The sequence below is a fragment of the Apium graveolens genome, chromosome 3, assembly GCF_009905375.1.
Source record: "Apium graveolens cultivar Ventura chromosome 3, ASM990537v1, whole genome shotgun sequence".
NCBI classification, from domain to species: domain Eukaryota; kingdom Viridiplantae; phylum Streptophyta; class Magnoliopsida; order Apiales; family Apiaceae; genus Apium; species Apium graveolens.
In genome coordinates this window covers 297,282,787-297,300,511 of record NC_133649.1, presented here as the reverse complement: position 1 = coordinate 297,300,511, position 17,725 = coordinate 297,282,787, and the positions used below count along the sequence as shown (strand labels likewise).

Genomic DNA, 17,725 nt, shown 5'->3' with positions numbered 1-17,725 from the left:
ACAAATAGAGATATATACTATATAGATTGTTAACATTCCCCAAAACCCTGCTAACGTTGACATTCACACAAGACATCTTAGCTCACACTACTGATATCACATCACAACTTTGATAACTCGTGTTTCACTCCACCTTAGAACTATACCTGGTAATTTGTTTGTGTCGTATATTTTCGTATCGTATATTTCCGTGTTTCGCGTATTTGAATGTCAAACACAAAACCAACATGTATAGCGTTTGTGTACATTCGTGTCGTTTCGTGTCGTGTATGTTGTGTTAATTGAATATTAATATATATTAAATTTAATATTAATATAAATTAAAATATAAGATTTTTAGGTAAAAAAATATAAAGTATATGAAAAATATATATTTAGATCTCAATTCAATACAATATAATGAAATTAAATAATATTTTAAAAATAAATATACATACATTTATTATAATTCTACATATATTTATAAAAAATATTAAAATTTAATTATAATATTTATTTATGTCGTATACTTCGTGTCGTGTGGTGTACTTGAAGGTTAAACACAAAACCGACACTAAATCTCGACCGTATACTCTCGTGTTCATATACTTTCGTGTCGTGTACAAAAAATGCAAATACAAACACTAAATTTTCGTGTCATTTCGTGTCGTGTAAGTCATGTCGTGTCCAAAATTGTCCGGTCTACTTAGAACCTACCTTTATTTTCATTTTTCTTCTAACATAATTGATTTTATAAATTAAATAAAAATGTCACTTTTGAGTAGGATCATATACCTTTCTTGCAACAGTAAATCACGGGCTGCCAAGATTCGCTGGATTTTTAGTCAAAATCAGTTTATGAACAATAACATAGATTGATGTTATTTTTGATAAAAAAGGGACAAGGATATAAAATTTGGTCCAAACTTAATTTTTATTTATCTAGGGTACCTGTCACGCCTAAAAGGCATGCCTATAGGCATTTTTGACAAAAAGACATGCCCAAATGACATGCCATTTATCGATTACTCATATAGAGGGAACTTGAATATAAAATCAAAATTAATTGATATTAAACAATGAAGATTCTAACTCATACACGCATGAGGACGACCCCAAATTACCGATGTTACATGTTTGTATAATGAACTTAAGAATTGATCGACAATATATTTCGCATGGTACAACTCAAAAAATTGACACATCACATGTACAATATTGTACACCAAATCCTATAAGCTGAGGGGCTTCAAAAACTATACTCTCTGCAGCATGTTCAGAGAAGCTTGTCAGTGCCTATGGGAATGCTTTCGATTGCTATAGTAGGCCTCTCCTCTCTCCCTATTTCTTCTATCTATTATTCTAAAAGTGAAAGCAACAATCCCTGTGCAGGCCATTGCATAAAATGCTCCATAAGGAGCCATTGTCAAGGCATATAAACAACACGTGAATCCACCAAGCAGGTAGCCAAAACTTTGTTTCACTTCCCATCTGTCACTACCTGGCAAGGGAAACCAAAAACTGTACTCGGGTTTTGAACCACACACACCATGGAGGATGATGCCGATTGTTAGAGCTGAATCTAAGAACCATGGAAATCTCTGGCCAGTACCGACTCTCTGGAAGCAAGAAGGATACCAATGAGTGCCACCAATGGGCAAAAATGAGAAAATATGTTGCAGAAAAAACTTAAGAGATACAGTTAAGAAGTTAAAATGCATGTTTTAGGGTTCATGTACACAATCAACTCTTCGTAATAATTCAATAACAGCAATCTATAATAATTGTAACACAACATCTTAAACCCTGTAACATGCGGAGTGTATACAGGCACATTGTCAAATGGTGAGATTAAACAATAATGCAACATTCAGTACTCCGCTTCAAACAAAGGAACAGATCATACCTGGAACCAAGCCACAAGTGACGGAACAAACATCAGCATAGACATAAGATGCAAAACCAGCAAGCCGTGCTGGTGGTGGAAGATCTCCAGCTGTGTATCACCATAGCTTCTTGCAGAGTCAGGACTACTGGAACTGTGCTCATCAACAGGCCAACTCTTATTTGTTTTACCATCAGACTTGATTAGTAAATTTTCAAATTCATTGCTGCCTCTATCACCAAAATCAAACAATTCCTTACTTCGAGCATGGCTGCGAAAGGAAGCTGTCAAAAAACTGTCACAAGATAACAAGTGACTCTTAGCATAAATAGACGCTATGATCATACGGCTGGTCTGTATAACACCGCGATACAAAAAATAGAGAGCTGACAAACTTTTGTAGCTACCACTGGATTTTAATCAATAATGTATCTTCAAAATTTTTGACGATGCTAAAATGCAATATTGTAATGTGAATAAGAGACTATAATACATAAAAGTTATCTGCCTGCTAAACAAAGAGAAATGACCATGCCTCCACATTCTTTCTAGTGATTGAACTCTTGATGTAGATGTATAAGAAATTCATTCATAGAGACTTGCATATAGGACAAATAATCTGGCCCTACATAAATTGCAAAACTCCTATTTTTGGGTAAAAAACAATACATACTTAATAAATAGATGTTTGCTAAAATTAGTGAGGAGCTATTTATGTCGCTCGAGTGCCTTTCCCAGACCAAACGTTATAATTTAAGATTAGCAAAATCTAGGAGACTTATCATCACCCTAAAATATTCAAAACCACAACTCAAATGGCACTTGTTGCTGCTAGCAATCCCTCAAGTCACCACATGAAGGCTCCAATTTTGGACGAGTTGTGATATCCAAAATTTTACCAGCTATAATCAAAAGAGAAAATATAGCACTTTTTGGTGATTAAGAACCACTATCGTATTTGGGAGCTTGGAAATACTCCAAATACTTGCAAGTGAGAAATTCGCTTTAAAGTCTTCATATAAACTTCCAGTACAACAGCAGGTCACCTAGACATACTTTCGGCGCACGATTGATGCTGTCCAAGAATTTTAATAGCAACCCAGTTCATCCAATTCCGTTATAATTAAATTCTACAGGTCACTTAATAACAGCAAGAGAAGTGCTCAATACTAAAGCAGTACCTGGACAATGCACTATGACAGCACAAGGCATGAGTCAACAGCAATATAGCAAGACCAAAAGCTGGATGAACAAAACAAGCCAATGACATTGCCGCAAACACTGTGACAAGTGAAGGATTGAAATTGACAATCCTTACCACCTGTTCAACATATAGATCAGTAATAATTACGATTCTCAACAAGGGGGGGGGGGGTTATACAAAGAAACCTTCATCCAGTGCATCCTTTTAACCAGCACTTTAAAAACAGATCTATAAGCGATATCTTGCTCCAACGTATTTTAAGCTTCTTTTTTTTTGTCGGTACATCAATTTTAAGCTTATTTTAGAAAACAGGAGAAGAAATCAAAGGTACCTTATATGACAATACATTAGTCTCCCACTGCCACCTGCAAGATATTTCCTAGTTTCATTAGCTCATGACAAAGATTTTTTCGACAATATATAGAATGTGAATTTGAACTAGCTATCTAAAGGTTTAAGCAGATTATGCGAGCATGCAAATACTTTATCACAGCAAAAAACAATAACAAGTGGCACTGAGACGTGTGTGTGTGTGTGTGTGTGTGCGCGTGTTTGTGCTTGCATGCACGCGCTCTGGGGTAACTGATAAGGGAAAGAGAGATAGATCACTCTTACCATTTCCTGATAAAAACATGAATGCTGGCGGCCATGTAGAAAACCCATTGGGAGATCAATATAAGCATGACAACAATCCCATTAGCAAACGCATAGCAGAGTATTGAGATTATAAAAATGCTTATGACTGAAGGAAATCGCTGAGAACTTAAAAAGGAATAGAACAAGGAAGCTGCTATGGGGGTAATGACTAGGGAAAAAAATGGCAAAGGCATTTTCATATTTGATTCCAGTGCTTTTAGCATTGAAGGAATAGGCAGATCAAGTTCCCATGAATATGCTTGCTGCATCAGTGCGAAAAACACAACAGCGAAGGAGAAACCAATGATCTGCATGGTAAGCATTCAAGATCTGATGAGCCCAAATATTTACCTAAGAAAATCATATAAAATTTGAAAGAGAGAACAAGTCTATAATATGTTTGTAGGACGCAACTATAGTTGCCATAACTATGTACGGTGTGCCCCCTAATTTAAGGACATGTGTGAATGTCAGTGACTTTGTATAGTGTAAAATGCGACCTGAGTCGCTGGTCCAAGTTCTAAAATGAACATTTTAAGTAGTGGTCCCCTATGATTATATATCAATATACACGTGTATTAGAATAATTTTGGGCAAGTCTGGCAGTATTTAAATCTATAATAAGGGACAGATCAAACGAGAACGGAGTATTCATAGTATGTTATTATGTAAAAGGTCTTCATTAACTCATCATTTAAAAAGAATGCATGATTCTTTAATTTTCCATTAACTATAAAAATTCACGACATGTAAAAAAGTTAATATTTCAGTAAAGACTAAACCCTCTTAATATTGGACGCGAATTTTGAACTTTGTGAATCACTGTGTTGCTTCAGTCAAAATCAGAAAATTATTCTGCAAGGTCCAGGTATATCATATACTAAGTTAAAAAGATAGAAATGTGCAAGCTCTGCAAGAGGTGGACTTTTCTACTCAGAAATTTATGTGATGATCCTAGAATAATTGGTTTAATCTAATATAATATATAATAAATATTTCTAGAATCGTAAATAGAGGAACTACTCTTTTATTGATATCAAATTATCCAACCCCTCTTTAGTGAGGCAAATATCCCATATATATAGGGAGTCCTTTCTGGACCTCCTAATTGGGCTCTATAACAAATGGGCCTCTTGGGCCTTTTTCCAAAAATACAATCTAATCTTATCTTTAGTTCTTCCAGTCTTCTTTGGATCTCCTATTCTGGCTCTTTGGTCCAACATTATGTATATACAATTTCTTGACAATTTTAGAATTCAAAATTTCTGAACAGAAAAGACTCGTGTAAACATAGAAAGTCGAACAAAAATAATCATATTCATGATACCCAAGACCCAACACCTTAGTTGTAGAACTTAATGATATAAACAGCATGCAAAAAAGCACTATTCTGAACAGGAATAGTGCACTTAAAGACTAAACCATCTCAATATTGGACAGGAATTTTGAAAAATGTAAGTTACCGAGTTGCTTTAGTCAAAATCAGAAACTTTTTCTACGAGGTCCAGGTATATCATACTTTATAATAAAAAGATAGAACTGTGCAGGCTCTGCAAGATGTGAACTTTTCTACTTAAAAATTTATTAATGCGCCTCTAGTTATCCAGGAAACAATTTCTTAAAAAATAAAGAATTTAATATTTCTAAACAGAAGAGAGTTGTGTAAGCTTAAAAAGTCGAATTAAAATAATCATTTTCATGATACCTAAGACTCACACCGTCATTGTGAACTAAGTGATACATACAGCATACAAATAAGCACTATCATCACCTCACCTGTGACCAATATAAAAGCAGAAATCTACCAGCAGCAGCAGTAACAGATACAGAAATACTAGTTTTGTACGAACAATGCGGGTCAACCTACAGAAGATGCAGAAGTCAAACAATTTAATGAAATCCAATGATCACAAAGAAAAGAGATTACTGGTGCTGAAAGTTCTCCTATCAGATCTAAATAATAAAAGACTATTCACATACCAGTAATAAAAGAGTGGTCTTCTCAGAACCCTTGGGTGAATTCCAAAGCCCTGGTGACGAATCCACCATTATTGTCTGAGAATACAAGTTTGGAAATATGTGCAGACCAGAACTCACATCCCAAGCAAGCGCTACAGGTGGAAAACATCGACGTTTGCAAAGCTCTGCAATAAAAGTAAGACTTTGCATTCATAATGGTCCAAACACAAATCTGAAATTAGTCCTTAGCACGACATAATAGATCAAAATAAATTGAAGTGTAAATTAATTTAATTCTGCACCTTAAGAATTATTTTTGAATAAACACCGGAACTAGATATTAATTTTTCTGCTATATGCCTACATTTCAGCTAGTGAATATGCAGGATTAATGATTGTTTACACTTCACAACACTCCTTTTGAGCCTCATCTAGCAGGTTCATTGCTTGACCAGTATTCTAACAGTAAGCCTCAAACATATGTTTAGGCCATAGAGATTTTAGAAATCGAGGGTGTTGGATTTCACAATAACCTTTGTACATTTTACTGCTGTGAAATTTTTCTAGGCAGTCACTAGCACCAAAAAATTAATGAAGACAACTATAGTATTTTTCTTCATAATACAAGTATGTGCATAAGAGAGACAGATGTTAAGGACAGGCATATCAGGAAATATAAAGGAGAAGGGACAGGCAGCAAAATGCATTCATTATACTGCTTTAGAACTAGAGCCTGAAAGGTATAATTTACATTCATTGAAAGCAAAAAAAATTACAAAACAGTGAGGTTTGATATTAGATAGAATCCTTACTGCTAATTTCCATGTCTTTAACCTCTTCAACAAGTTCTGACTTTTGTATCCCACAGCCTGTTGGTTCTAGAGAGAATTTAACAGGCAGAAGGCCTAAACTAACAGAGAAGGATAAATCTAAAGCAAGAGGATGATCTTCCTTCAATATTTTGTCCTACAACCATCACATAAATGTAAACTCAGTCAGTATAATTGGATGGAAATAAATCAAAATTTTGACTGGAGATTTTACATGTAATCCGATAGATTTTTTAAGTACTAACTCGTTGAGAAACCATCGATTGAAGTAACAAGTATGGTGAGAATTCTGTTTTCCCTTCATCTGGATCAAAAAACTGTCCCACTGCCATGGAAGTTGCCGGTGGAGGTCTTCCTGAAAAAACCTGTTTTTAACGTATCACACAGTCAGTCTATGTAGTGATGTTCACTGCGAAGTGCAAAGTTTTTCGATTTCTAATAAAAATGTGGATGTGTATCAGATTTAATAGACTGGAGCAATTGTATGTCATATACAAAGACCAGCACAAGAATTAAGTATGTATACACAATAAACCAATCACGCAGCAGCTATATACAAAAAGTTTGCATCACCAGGATAGCAAAACCAATTCAATGCCTGGCAGTTGAATACTTTCAGGATAATAACTTTACATTTTCCTAAGATGAAAACTATTCACAGGGATTCAATCGGACATTCTCACTTTAGCTAGAAGTTAGAACTGCAAGTAGACGGGTCACTGAAATGTGAAGACAGCAAAATATAAAACCACCTATCACTTTGGACCAAGGCTTATCCCCTCGTACAGTCAGAAAATTTGAGATAAATCTTAAAAGAGTGTCCAGAGGAAAATTTATAAAGTCAGAAATCTAAGAAATGGCACCAAGCTGTTTGATATTTGATACAGATGCTTGGCAAATATGACAGCAAAAATTCTAGGACTATGGAAACACTACCGGAGGAGGTGCAACTGAGATAGTTAAGAATTTAAACCCATGCATATCCTTCGGATCCAGCTTAAATACGGAAGATGGAGGTGCTTGTTCAGTCTGACTACCTGGTTCAACCTATAAAGAAACAGCATATTTTCATTTAGAAGACCATTGCACACAGAACTGCAATAAAATGATCTTTTGCCTTTGCATATACATTTAGTACCTGCCTTGGAGCTGGACCTGAAGGGATTTTTATCATCTTTGATGTCACTTCTAGAACCCTTTTAGTAAGAGGCATGTCTGAAGCAGAACTGCCCTTTTCAGGCCAAAGATGAAGTCTAACACCAGAACAGGGAACAAGGTTTGTAACAAATACAAAGTGGCCTTTTCCATTCAACCCCTAAGCAAAGGAAAGGAAACACAGAATGAAAAATTAACATACTAAAGTGTCAAGTTCATTCTGGACAAAAGCATATGATAATTATCAAGTTTAGACTTCTTAAACTTTTTATATATTCAACGGGCATAATCTCATTACTACAGAACTAACACATTCCATTTTCTAAAACTGTGAGTTCAGCCTAAATCAAGAAAATATGAAGGTAAATATTAATATCTGGTAACAAATAAACCTTATTATAGAAGGGGAGAGGCAGTTTGTAAAACCTCAAACAAAATTGACTCAGGGGCCAGGGCATTCAGATCCAGGGAAAGACCAAGATAAAGTGAGAAGGTACTTTACTATTTTTTATACAGTAAGCTGGGAGCTTAGACTGACCAGTTTATTGATGTCCAGCCACCGTCTTCTGCCATCCATTGCTAAAACAGTGACAGTAGCGGTTTGAATGTATAGATCCCTTTCTAATCCAGCCTCGTTCCAACGAATGTTACTAGGGCAAGCAGGTAAAGTGTGTACATGAGATCCTGCAAAATAAGTAATTAGTAGTCTATCGGTCTCTGGTCGGATGTGCAAAGCTAGCGTAATATGTATATCTGCCACTTTTTTTAACTAGCCTGAATTCGATTTATATCATATGACAACCTACACACTATGATTGGCTAAAAACTAGAAAACACTGATATTGGCATAGACAAGGAATTTTAAATCACGGGAGCAAGATATTTATTTTTAAATCCGCAGGAAAAGTCTTCTTTGTTCTCCTGTCCACAAAAAAGTGGTGATTATAATTTTTATTAATCAGATTATATTTATTTTTGCAAACAAAAACTGTAACATATCAAGTATCATTACCTGTTACATTTTTTCAAAAATATTATTAAACTATAAGATATCGATCCAAGATTTAATATTTTACCTTTTTTCAATCAGACAAATTGACCAATCAATTTTATAAACCGCCACCTCTTTTTGTGGACGGAAGGAGTAACACTCAAAATATATTATGATTTTATATTTTCCCATGTTTAATATATTAATAAATTAGAGAAATATTAACATACTGAATGAAAAATTACGGACCCCGCGTTGTATTGTACCAATAAATACTATATATGTGCAGAACTATTTAAACATGTGAGATATTTATATGAAGCAACCCTGAGAAGATTAAAAGATAATATTAGAAAATTTATAAGAAAAAGTTCATATCTATTACTCCAATATCAAAAACCGACTCTTCTTTTAAGCATGTTTGGTATTGTACCAAGATTTTTCAAACAGGCTTTACTTATCCGAAAATTACGAACTCGATATCTGTAATAAAATTACATTATTAGGCACATATAAATGAATTTATACTAAAATTCTCATCCCATTCAACTGATGTTGTTACAATGTACATTTATGTAATACCGAGAATAAATCTTTTTTTCAAAGTGAATTAATTAGGCAATATTAAATATAAGAAAATGATCAAAATATAATAATGTTACAGATTTGTTCAATTGTCTCAATGTAAGTATCTCTTTGGTACAAATAACTCAAGAACCCTTTCTCATATGAAAAGTAAGTGTCACTGATAATAAAGTGAAGAACTCAACGATTAGCATCAACCTTAGCTTAATTACCAAATTCTACTTCAAGATCACATAGTAACACTTTAATCTGATTTTAAAATCAAGCTAACAGTAGAAAAGGCTGAAAATCAATGTAATAAACAAAAGATAACCATATTCAGCTAGAGTTTCTAGAATTGAAATACCAAGTTGATTCCAATAAAATCAACTTTAAAAATGTGTGGGTGCAAATGTTACAATTTATGATACAATTTCACATACTGGACAGTTTTATATACAACTCTAAAGGTCCTACCACCACTGCGTCAAGGGACTCAGATAAGCACATATCAGATAGGTAGCTGTTTACACAAAAGAGTCGCAGATTGATGATACCTGTTAGAATTTCATTCTTTGAAGAAGCGTGTATAGACTTCTGAGATGATTGTGACTGCTTCAACCAACTCTCTGGTACCCCACTATGTAACATTTTTGTAAATATTGCAAGCCTTTCTTTTGAGTCCATAAATGGTTGGCTGGTTTTAGAGTCAATTAGATGAAGCAGAGTATGTGCCACCTTAAACATCACTTCAGAAATTCAGTACTAGCTTTGTCCAAAAGAAAGATAATACTACTACTAATGATAATATTATAGATAATGGATGCTGATATTACTTACTTGCACAACGACTTGATTGCACCATAAAATAACTTGGTGCTCCATTGACAGCCAAACATTCTGCATGCTTGTAGTACTAATCATAAATCCATTGCTAGGTGGCACAATGCCATCAAGGGATTCTAATTTTGACCGTACCTAAGATCAGAAACTAAAGAATTAGACTTGCGCTATCAATCCTACAGCTCAATACGTTTAAAGCAGCTGAACCAGTAAATGTTACAGTACAAAAGAAGGAAGGATGCAAGGGAAATATGTATATGTGTATGCGAGTGCGTGTGTGTGTCTACAGCATTTCTTTCTACTAAAAACCCTTATGATACAAAGTACAAACTAATCTTAGTCATTAAAATACTAAAGCTAGTGGCAACTGTCAAAAGAATATTATGCCAGTGTTTAATAAAAAAAAAAGAAGAAAAAAGAAGAGATTCACTTGGCTTTATTTCATCAAGATCATATACGATCAGAGTTGCAAGTAAACCTAACTAAAACTTGTGGCTCAATACCATCACTTAAATTGCTAATATTAACAAATATGACATACAGTGGGATCACTAATCACTTGTTACTCTGGAGTAAAAGGTATAACTTAGCTTACAGGTTAACCATCATTAAACGTATAATTTATCACTGCATAATGTTTATATAAAATGAAAACATTTATTTCGGTCATAGTTTATTGAAGGGAAATGGTATTGCTACTTTTTGTACTAGGTCGAGTAGCATGTCCGGCATTGTATAAGTTAAAAATGTTCAATATCATATAATGTTGCATCCATCGACCTATAAAATAAGGATCACAAGTATTGAACATGCAGTGTACTCATTATTCTTGAGAATGTATCACTTGCATAAGAAATTTACCTGATAAAATATGATAGTATAATATATACTAATAATCTTTAGCTCTCATTCAGACAAATGATAGACTGAATTGTTGCTTCACAGGTTCAAACTAAAAATTGGGTTACTGAAATAAATAGTAGATGATTACTATAGTAAGCCCTCAATTTAATTGCCAGCAATGAATAATGTGATAATTACCTACCATCTTGAAAAATGATACTAAAAACTGAGAAATGTTGATTGTTATTTTATTAAAAAAACGTAGGGTCCAGAAGTATTTTTACATACGTATGACCAATGCATAAATGAAAAAAGGTGGGTGTTAGTAAATTACCTAATACATCATACATGTTTAAATATATCAATAATCCTGAAACAACTGTTTCATCCAAAAAAAGTGAGATGTGCCTCTGCTAATAAGATAGGTACTACGAATGAATGTCTACATAGCGGAAAGCAAATTATGACAGAATCTGTTGCAGAATTGAAGTATATAAGGGAACATGTAAAGGGCATCAAAGCCTAAGTGAAGAGTATTACAACTCCTTAGGCTAGAAATAGGAAAAGGAATTTTGCAACCCCGTCTATTAAAAACAACATGGATACACGTGTCTAGGTTTAAGTTTTAAACATGTAATAGTTTCCATTAAACATGTAATAGTTTCCATTAAAAGTATCAAAATAAGATTCAAACAATACCTGAAAATCATTGATACCACCTGAAACGGAAACAACAATTATGTGTTCAAGTTTTGGACCAGATATGTACTGTCCACTTCGAGAGGTATAGACCTCGTATCCCTTCTTCCATTCCTGATTTACGTGTGTATAATAGCGACCTAAGGATGGCTGCAATGTCACAGGAGGTGACCTGAACAGGGTAGGAGAAACACATAATTATGTAATAACCAGTTAATAAATAAAATGCAGCCTTGAGAGAAACCAAGAAGCTCACTGGTGAGGGGTTGACAGTGTCAGTAGAGTTCCCACAGCAGACTTCCTTAAATGCGGGTGAACTATTGCAGCTCTTGCAACAAAACCGCCCATAGAGTGACCAACTAGTATGACACTTTGGGGTAAACTACCATAAATGGCTGCACCTTCACTTTTCCGAGCATCACGAGATTCTTTATATTGATCCAAGATCTATAAGATGAGACAAATAAAAGGAAGTGGAAAGGAATACAGTAATCAGAAACCAAACAAGAGTACACATGTCACAAACCAGATAAAGGAGTAATATGAGTTGATACGTGCATTGCACTATAGCAAATCGAGTAAGTGGCTTATTAATTTCAAGAGTCAACTTCAACTATCTTGATTGGGAACTACAAACTTTTAAAACCAACTTTAGTTGTCTTCAATACGATATCTACTCTTAACCTAGAAAAAAAGTACTTGTGAAAATCAACTCAGAGTAGTACAGATTAATGGAAAACGTGTAACAAAGTATTTCTTATATATAAAGACTACATATTAATTGCGGAAGTCAGCAATAAGCCCGTGTTCAACAACCTAATGTAAGAAATTATTGCAAAGTGGAAAATGTGATACCCTGTGAATAGCATATACTACGTATTCTGTGTGTTCTTCAAGTATTTGACCATCCATTGCAGAGTGTTCACCTTCGAGATCTACAGCAAACCAGTCCATGTAGGAGCTATATTGGGTAGGTACTGAAATATTATTTACATTGATATACCCTCCATCCTCTTCAAGTGTTAGGGTAGCTTGTTGGTAAAGCTCATTTTCAAGTGGGCCTCCTTGATAAGCCCTTTCAGACTCTGCTGCCAAAGACCTTACCTGTATATGGATGAAATTATCATGTAAAAATAAAGATAAAGAAACGCAAAACATGATAATTTGACAATTACTACCTGACATCGAAGGTTTACATTTTTATCACAGAAAATATTTGAAGTTTAAATATCTTAACCGATTGAAGTACTTGGTTCACACTGAGTGTCAGATGTGGAGCACCTATAAAAAAATCTTATTTTTCCACAAAAAAGCATCAATAATAATTTGTCACGAGTTTTCGCCTTTTTGGTCTCTAAAGTCCAAATACAGCCAGCTGAAAACAGTAAATGTGGATGGTAAATAGAAGGTATGTCAAGTATAGAAAATCACTACCAGGCCTATCGGGAAAAACTTCTTATCTATTCTATTATAGCTACATGCCTGCCTTTGTGAGTCCAATTTTAAAGTGTCTATATAGGATTTTCTCCATACAAAGTTAAAATTGATTTTCGGTTAGTATTTTACAATTTAGTTATTAATTTGATTAGGCAACACCAAGCTACTAAGAAATTATGACTTTGCTAATAAAATAGATTTAACATAAACAGAAGCAAGCATATTTGGTCTAGAAGCACCACCATTGATTGACTATCTAAAAGATTGAACGACACCGGGAGCAAAGGGGTTGAGATTCTACAATTAGCAAAGGAGATACATACGCAATTAAGTTTGGACAATTCGAGATGTACCTGTTTGTAGCTACCCCCATTCCCTGGAATAAACAAAACGGGGGTACCGCTGAGCTGCTTGATATGGTCAGCAAAATCAATCTTCTGCCATCCTTCGTGATACAAGTACAAGCCATACTTTGCAAATGACACATTAGTGGGTGTCGAAATGGGGATATAAGTAGGATACATGTAGGTCATAGTACAACCATTCGAAACCGGTTTAAGCAAACCATATATAGAAGCAGCAGTGATCCCTAAAGTAATAATTAGTAGAAGCACTACACTGAACTTAGCTTTGAGACACTGCATTACTGAATTAATCGCCATCTTAATTTCACATCAGATATCTTATATCTTCTCGCATCAATCCTTCACAGCTGCCAACCCTAATCGCAACATTCAGCAGTCTGAATATAATTAATTAAAACATCGGCATGACACAATAACTTGATTCAGGTCATAAAATAACATAAGACAAAAAATGATTAAAAAAACGAGCTGGATCTAAACAAGAAACATACATACACATATACATATATACATACAGACCTCAAACATACAGACCTTTGAGATTGTAGTAAAAATTAGTGATGAATGAATCTAAGAACAAGTGCAGTTGGGAGTTTACACGGCGGATATTCTTAAATTCTAAGACTTACAAAGATATAGATTGATATTATTACTCTTATTTAAGGAATATAATATTATATCCTCTGAATCTTGTAAGCTTCTCCGAGATCTCAACTCAGTTTTGTGTGTGTGTGAGTGTGTGTGTTTCTTTAAGACCAAATTTTTCAAAACAGTCCTCCTCCCATTTCTTGTGCTAGCAACTTCAATAAATTAAACTTGTTAAATAAATAATTTTTCTCGATCCTAATATAATAAACACAATATATTTTTAATCTTACTCATTAAATGAATGAAATTTCTCGATCCCGACTGCATTCATTTATTGAGTTTTTTTTTTTTAACAAACTTTTCTATGATTAAAAAAAATAAACTTTTCATTTTTTTTAAAGTACCAGTACCTTTTTGCTAATGTTGTTGGGGCTTTTAGTTGAAAAAATTGATGTAGCTTGGTCCTCAGTTTATGATTTGGGCTGGTAGGTTCGGCCCAATATAAATTCATGACAATTTGAAGTCCAGTGAAATGGGGGATAGGGTCATACGCAGACAGACTCACAGGGAAAAAGGGAAGAAGATCATCCCCCTGAAGCTTTCACCCTGTACTCAAGGTAAGTTGTTTTATATATTTGTATCTATATATTATATGTTTGCAAGTTTTAGAGTTTGAATAATGCTGAGTTGTATGAATCTAGTACTTGTATGCTGCTTATGTAAATGTTTAATCATTTGCCTTGTTGAATTTGTTAAGTAATTCAAGCTAACCCATGTTTATTATCCAGGATTTTTATACCCCTTTTTGTAGTTCTTGATTCTGAAACATTATTTATTTAACTACACAAAAAATATAATAAAACCAGTGAAACAATTTAGCTACCCCCTTATTTCCAGACAGGAATTCCGTACTTTTGTTTCGACTTTTTCAACGTTGTCCTTCTTGGTATTGCATTTCTCGTATTCAACTTTGTTTACGCTCCCGCTGCTAAGCTTCACAAGAACAATGTTTGTTGCAGGAAAATTGATTGATTAGCTGAGTGAATTTAGAATCTCAGTGTAGTACTACTGACCAACAGATAAGGACGGGCCTTTAAGGGGTTGCCAAAACATTATTATTTTGGCAGTAAGTATTGGGCGACTTCCTCAACTAATCGAGGAAAATTGTTTGAGAATTCTAACCTTACACCTAAATTTGCCCCTTCTTTTTGCGTTTATTTCATGATGAGTTCTCTTGTTTTATCAACTCCTTTTCTCCACTGTAAACTATCAGCGTCTAGTCATCATTCACAGCTTCAGTATACTTGTTCTTATTATCGCTTGCCCATAAGTCGTTCTTCCATCTCACATCGTTCTTTAAAAAATGGTCACTCGTCCATTCGTGTGGTAACTCCTGCAAATGAAGGTGCCATCCCTGTCATGAATTTCGAAGATTTTTTAGAGAAAGATTATTCATTTCTTGAGACAGACCGTACAAGTGCCACTGAAGTTAATAAGAAGATGGAGAGGATCATATCTGCGGGAGAAATTGAGCAGAGTTCAATGGTTTTGGTTTCTATTGGTTCGGAAGAATTTGTGGATAAGTTGGTTGATTCATCACCCTGTCAACAATTGCTTGTTGTCCATGACTCACTTTTAACATTAGCCTGCATCAAGGAGAAGTATGACAAGGTTAATTGTTGGCAAGGAGAACTAATCTATTTACCAGAAAAGTGGGAATCTTTTGATGTCGTGTTCCTCTATTTCTTGCCCTCTTTGGCACATGAACTTGATCAGGTGTTACAATCACTTGCTAGTCGCTGTTTGCCAGGTAAGCTTCACCTTGATGTACATTGTCTTCTCTGTTAAGTTGATGTTTGTATAAAACTTGCAGTTTGTACATTGTCTTCAGCTGATGATGGGATTAATTTGGTTGTTTTAAGTTTATGCCTTGTGTAAGTAAAACTGTAAGTGCATAAAAGTGGAGGGATGGAGCAGACCGTTTTTCCCTTCTTAGAGATCAAAAATTGAAGTTCGCAAGTTCCATTTGTTAAATAATTTTTCTTGGTTAAGAGAACCTTTTGTACCACAACTGAGTAAACAAACATGTTTCACAAAAGTAAGATAAGTATAGCGGGATGCTGTATTGGAAATTTGGAGTACTTATATTATAGTAACTTATTGGCATCATATGTTGTAGCCTCTTCCTGAGCAGCAAATAGTTTATTATGCATGATTACGGCTAGGCTAAATGTTGTTTTTGTACCCTTGATTCTTTTATATAGATCACGTTGTACTCTTCAATGTATGGGCATTTCACTGAAATCCATCCAAGTCCAATTAACTCATTTGCTTTACAATTACTGTTTTATCTGTTATTGAAACTCTTTAGCATCTACAGGTGCAAGACTTGTAATCAGTCATCCTGGCGGGAGGGAAGAGCTTGAACGACAGCGGCAACATTATCCTGAGGTCATAGTCGCCGACTTGCCTGATAAGATGTCCTTGGAAAATGCCGCAGCTAGTAATTTATTTGAGGTGATCGAGTTTGTTGATGAACCTGGTTTTTACTTGGCAGTTATAAAATTCAAAGCAAAATGTTGATAATTTGGTAACTAGCTGGAACTGGTGACTTTTATAATAGATGAGGTTAAACTTTAAAGTTTAACACTAAATAGAAATTTTGCATATTCTAGTTAAATCCTTTGTCTTCATTAATTAATTGGTTTCCTCGAGTATATATGGGGGTATCCCTCTAAGCTCTCAACCTTATTGGGATGAATGAGTTGAACTTGTAATCAACTGGTTCTCATAATTCCATCCCCTTAAACTACACGAAGGGCCTGTTTCCCTTTTTATTTTTATTTTGAATCAACAAAAAAAGATGAAATTTAGCTAAATTGAAAGGAGATGATAAAAGCGAAACAAAAAACCTGATGTCATAGGTTCAAATCCTACAGAGGGAGGAAATGAAGACATTATAAGTGGAAATATTTGGCTTCAGGTTCTATACTTTAGCTTGTATATCCGTTGAGCATGATCATAATATAATTTTGGCAACAATATATTGCAGCGCACGACATTGATTGTGCAAAAACAAGATTTTTAGGAATTCTCATGAAAAATGACTCTTTATCTAACTGTAGTCTATATATGTTAGCATTTGGTTAGAACTTATGCTAAGCTATTACAATTCAAGAGTAACCAAAACCCAATGCATTTCAAGGCTATCCTTTTGATCTGTCACAAATTTGAAAGTCACAGAAAGCTATTATATGTTTGTATTACAAGTTATACAAATTTCACCAATTTGCAACAGTTTTGTTACATGGTCCTAGTTTTTCCTGTTCATCCTGTGCATCGGTGTTTGCTTCATTGTTGGTGTTTTGCGCAACACCAACAATGAAACTAGAGCTCTTGCCTCTATCTTGAGAGGTAAATGTTTGCTATTGTGAATACTTTGTTTTTTGATGCACAGAATCTCTTGATTCCCCCTCCCCCCTTCTTAGAGAGACTTGTGATGGTACAAAAATGACATCAAATAGCACAAACCGGGCAGTATAATAACACTTGAATTACAGGACAAAATTCTAAATAAAATATAGTTGAACCTTAATAAATTAATACCAGATAAAGTAATGACCTCAATTAAGTAATATAATGATAAATTGAGAAAGTTTAAGATTTAATCTCTCCATGACATATTTACAATTATGCTACTGACAGGACATTACTGTGTACTATGCTGAGGAAAATAAGTACATTTAT

The 17,725-nt window shown here is 34.4% G+C and overlaps 2 protein-coding genes across 10 annotated transcripts; one reads left to right on the top strand and one right to left on the bottom strand.

Annotated features, from left to right (window-relative positions):
- Positions 1-1,028: 1,028 nt before the first annotated feature.
- On the bottom strand, positions 1,029-14,238 carry LOC141713714 (uncharacterized). 9 transcript variants are annotated; one of them, XM_074517268.1, is made up of 19 exons: positions 13,910-14,228; positions 13,379-13,746; positions 12,444-12,692; positions 11,845-12,035; positions 11,589-11,760; positions 10,044-10,181; positions 9,761-9,941; positions 8,187-8,332; positions 7,632-7,808; positions 7,430-7,540; positions 6,739-6,858; positions 6,476-6,629; positions 5,685-5,848; positions 5,481-5,567; positions 3,684-4,012; positions 3,400-3,433; positions 3,046-3,185; positions 1,886-2,159; positions 1,029-1,598 (listed from the first exon to the last, which is right to left on the bottom strand). In XM_074517268.1, exons 2-19 carry the CDS (start codon positions 13,685-13,687, stop codon positions 1,269-1,271), a joined length of 3,306 nt encoding a protein of 1,101 aa, XP_074373369.1. In that variant the 5' UTR covers positions 13,688-13,746; positions 13,910-14,228; the 3' UTR covers positions 1,029-1,268. The 9 variants fall into 9 exon arrangements, with proteins under 9 accessions (XP_074373369.1, XP_074373368.1, XP_074373367.1 ...); XM_074517267.1 differs by having other exon boundaries at positions 13,379-13,767; positions 13,910-14,227; XM_074517266.1 differs by having other exon boundaries at positions 13,379-13,767; positions 13,925-14,227.
- A 207-nt stretch (positions 14,239-14,445) lies between these two features.
- On the top strand, positions 14,446-16,638 carry LOC141713713 (uncharacterized). The gene is made up of 3 exons (XM_074517264.1): positions 14,446-14,595; positions 14,998-15,788; positions 16,359-16,638. The coding sequence occupies exons 2-3, from the start codon at positions 15,200-15,202 to the stop codon at positions 16,559-16,561; spliced, it is 792 nt and encodes a 263-aa protein (XP_074373365.1). The 5' UTR covers positions 14,446-14,595; positions 14,998-15,199; the 3' UTR covers positions 16,562-16,638.
- Positions 16,639-17,725: the final 1,087 nt, after the last annotated feature.